The sequence below is a fragment of the Spodoptera frugiperda genome, chromosome 22 (genome assembly GCF_023101765.2).
Source record: "Spodoptera frugiperda isolate SF20-4 chromosome 22, AGI-APGP_CSIRO_Sfru_2.0, whole genome shotgun sequence".
Classification (NCBI taxonomy): domain Eukaryota; kingdom Metazoa; phylum Arthropoda; class Insecta; order Lepidoptera; family Noctuidae; genus Spodoptera; species Spodoptera frugiperda.
Window position 1 is genome coordinate 3348019 of NC_064233.1, and position 3894 is coordinate 3351912.

General features: G+C 36.4%; 1 protein-coding gene across 1 annotated transcript; it reads left to right on the plus strand.

Annotated features, from left to right (window-relative positions):
* Positions 1 to 613: 613 nt before the first annotated feature.
* Positions 614 to 1511, plus strand: LOC118280014 (uncharacterized). The gene is made up of 2 exons (XM_035599884.2): positions 614 to 766; positions 1236 to 1511. Exons 1-2 carry the CDS (start codon positions 716 to 718, stop codon positions 1509 to 1511), a joined length of 327 nt encoding a protein of 108 aa, XP_035455777.2. The 5' UTR covers positions 614 to 715.
* Positions 1512 to 3894: the final 2383 nt, after the last annotated feature.

The following is a 3894-nucleotide window of genomic DNA, read 5'->3' on the forward strand; positions in this document are numbered from 1 at the left end:
TACAGAGTGAACTTTCCTTGGATGGAAACGAAACCGTTCGAATCCACGTTAATAATCCGTGCAGCCAGGGAATGCAACAATCTGCCGGCTTCTATCTTTCCTGACAAAATAATAAAACCCGGGTCATTTCAAGGTCAGAGAGAATATACCTAAGTCTGTGTGCTCCATCTTCAGCCGCATCTTCGCTTCGCTGTTCTGGTAGAAAGCGCGTTGGTGGCCAAACGCAGATTATCAACGCTAAAAAAAAATCGCTGACATGGCTAGACTGATTTTGACGGGACGATTTATTGACAGGTGACTGATGTACTAAGAAGTAAGTTAGGCTATTTTTATTCGTTACTAAGGCTATTTTTATTTGTTACTTTTAAGCGTGGGAGAGCCATGCTTCGGCCCAAATGGGCCGGCTCGACCGGAGTGATACCACGACCTTACAGAAAACAGCCGTTCCGTACAAAAAATGCCCGTAATCCACGCGAGCGAACCCGCAGGCATGAGCTAGTAAATAATAACATTACGTGGTAGTAGTACAATCGATAAGAAACATAACAAATGTAACATTTCGATGAATTTAAAGTAGATAAAATAATTTACTCATAATGTAGTAACTTATCGATACAAATTATGTAGTATCCGATAAATCGGTTTCGTAAATAATCGGTATAAATGTTGGAAACAATCGATTTGAGTTTACAGTTATACTTTTATTAGTAACACGATGTGTTGTAAAGGAATCTTCTTATTCTGCCTTGTAGCTGTAGTTTTTCAGGTAAGTTTATATTTTGTATTTATATATTTTTCAAAAACATAAGAATAATATTTGGGTCGGTAATCAATGGCTTATATTGACGATAAATAGTTTTATTTTTTTAAGCTCGCCATAGATGGCGTATAGCGTCATCTATCTATGTAGCAAGAAAACCTATTTGTCTAATCATTTTACCCGTCAAAATTTGTCTATTGGATCTCACGTTTCGTTAGTGCTAAGTTGGGTGTTGTGTTCTCTGATTGGCCGGTGTGAATGTACCAACCAATTAGTGCGCCGAACGCGCTCTCGTTTCGAGCTCGTTAAACGTAAAACAAACTCGTACTAAGCCCTTTGATGACCGTGAAAATGCTAACCTCTTTGGTAACCAGTGTGGTTAACTGAGACACAATCAACAGATTCAATTATCCTAGTAATTATCTTTATATCTTAATATTTGAGAATCTCAAAAACATTTTTTTTTCTTTTACAGAAAACCACATGTCTACCTTTAGGCTATCAGGGCGCAATGAGTCCATGCAACCAGCTGATTCCCGAACCCATTGCCGGTTCACCAATCATCACCGAAATAGTGCCATCTTTACAATTCGGTGACATCACAGTTTCCGGGGACTTGCCGATAGGTGGCAGTATTAAAGTGAAAGGAGTGTTCCCAGTTTACGGTACGGTGACGCTAGATGGCGCGCTTCCATCATCGGGATCAGCTGTTGTAAACACCGGGTGCGGAGTTGTGTCACAAGTTGTTTGAAATGTGATTTTTGTAAATAAATTATTGTTTGTTGTTATTGTTATATTTTGTGGTTTTATTTTTGCTGTTTTGAAAGTTTAAAGAGATGGTGGTCATGGTATTATAGCTGACTGTCTGTACCAATAATTTAAAGCTAAAGTTTGCCTGTCTTTTTTGTATGCAACGTCACGCCTTTTATCCCCGAAGGGTTAGGCAGAGGTGTACATTACTGCACGTAATGCCGCTATACAATGTACACCCACTTTTCACCATTTGTGTCATAAGCCTTCCTTTTTTAGTCTTGATGAATAAAAATACATCATATCATCAGTCTATATGTATGAGGGACATTCAATGACTATCCTCCCACATTAGGTAAGGCGAGAGGACGTGTCGGACTGTTCACATCACATCATCAGCCTATAAGCGGCCACTGCTAATAAAAGGCCTCTTCCCACATGGAGAAGGTTTAAGCATTAATCACCACGCCTGCTCAATGCAGGATGGCGATTTCAAACTTATAATTTGAAATTTTATAAGCCCAGGTTTCCTTCACCATTTGTATTACGACAGAATTTAATACTATACATATACATTCAAATTATTTAATGTATGTAGCTAGCTCCTATGTACATGTACTTTGACCACAGAAGAGCTGTAATGTTGTAGATTGTCTACGAATGTTACGGACATGCGGCGCTGCTGTTGCAATATTGTCGTATTTCGAATTAGCTCAAAGAGGAAAATTATAGTTTTGGCTTAACTACTAGGCCTATTTCGCTTATTTTTCGTACATAGTCAGCCCAGATAATAGCGTTACAAATATGTGGTTTAAATTAAGTCATAAGAATTTTCCCCATACGAAATTATACCTACTTGTACTTCTTTATATTAATTTAAAATTCTCTAAGATTACATTTTTAAATACGACTTACAAAATACTATAAAATAGGAGCCGATCAGTAGCGGGAGCATGGTCCAATCTACCGGTGATTAGGGCTCCAGAGACAAAACCTCTTCACAATACGTACCATTTCAAGGAGTACTGCCATTGCATCAGGCCCTCGATCCACCCGCCTAACGCTAGCCCCTAAGATGGATGTCGAGGCTTAAATTAGGGATCATACCATTAGCCGACACGTCTATCGCCATGTTGATTACCAAATCCACATTTAACATATCGACAACTGTCAAGTCAAGTCAATAGCCTAACCTAGCAACCTCTAGCTAGATTAGCTGTTACTGACTTTGTTTGAGTAAGCTTTTTACTGAAATACCTCGCATTAAATTCAACGTCGCTGTGTCGCCGACCCAACCAAACGCGTGTAACGAAACCATAGCGACTTCTAATTCGATCCCAACGCCATCTAGTTGTAAATTTTTATTTTATTATTATCAACATTAGCCGGCGTCAGCCATGTTGATTACCAAAAATTGTACTACGTGTGTCTGTAATAGCCTAACCTAGCAACCTCTAGCTAGATTAGCTGTTACTGACTTTGTTTGAGTAAGCTTTTACTGAAATACCTCGCATTAAGTTTCACATCGATGTGTCGCCGACCCAACCAAACGCGTGTAACGAAATCATAGCGACTTCTAATTCGATCCCAACGCCATCCAGTTGTGAATTTGGAACTAAACGTAGGACTGTATTTAGTCCGTCACTTAGGTGAATAAAAAATCTTTCTTTTCACCTTTAGCGTATATATTTTTTTTACTTTATTTGCAACGCTTGAAAAAGCCGTTAAGCTGATATAATACCTACCTTACCATATAATACCTTAACTATGTAGTTATTTAGTTAACTTGCAAATAAAGAATTTGAGTTTGGGATAAAACGAAGTAAAGAACAGGAATGGAAGCTAGCTACGGCATTTTTAAGTATAAAATGTTCATAGAAGTAACATTGACAATGTCACAATAAAAAATAAAAAATAAGTCATTTAAACACATAAAAGAAATATATTTTATTCAAAAAATTATACATAATTTTGGTACATAACATAAGAATATTTATAACAAAACAAATCAAAAAGTATATACATAGAAATATATAATAAAATATATAAATGCATAAACTGTAGGTACTGGTAAAATTCAAAATATTTCATTGATACTACCTAAAAAAAAAGGTAGTTAGGTACTTTTTTCTACTAGATTTTTCCCAATTAGAAGTTAAGTACTGTTTTAAATTTTTATATAAACCAATAAACCAAGAGTTATCGAATATGGTCCAGCCAATTTTGATTTACAACATATTGAAATTTAAATATACATAAAAACACACATAAAAGAAGATAAATACAATTAAATCAAATACATACGGCTTATTTGCGTGAACTATTCGAAAAGAAAAATTTACATTCTCTGACACCGTGCAGCTCATAAATATGAGCCCCCATGT

Bases quoted from the DNA above. Each gene is read 5' to 3' on its own strand.
- LOC118280014 (XM_035599884.2), top strand. From the start codon at position 716: ATGTGTTGTAAAGGAATCTTCTTATTCTGCCTTGTAGCTGTAGTTTTT. The intron at 767-1,235 runs GTAAGTTTATAT...TTTCTTTTACAG, and splicing joins TTGTAGCTGTAGTTTTTCAG to AAAACCACATGTCTACCTTT.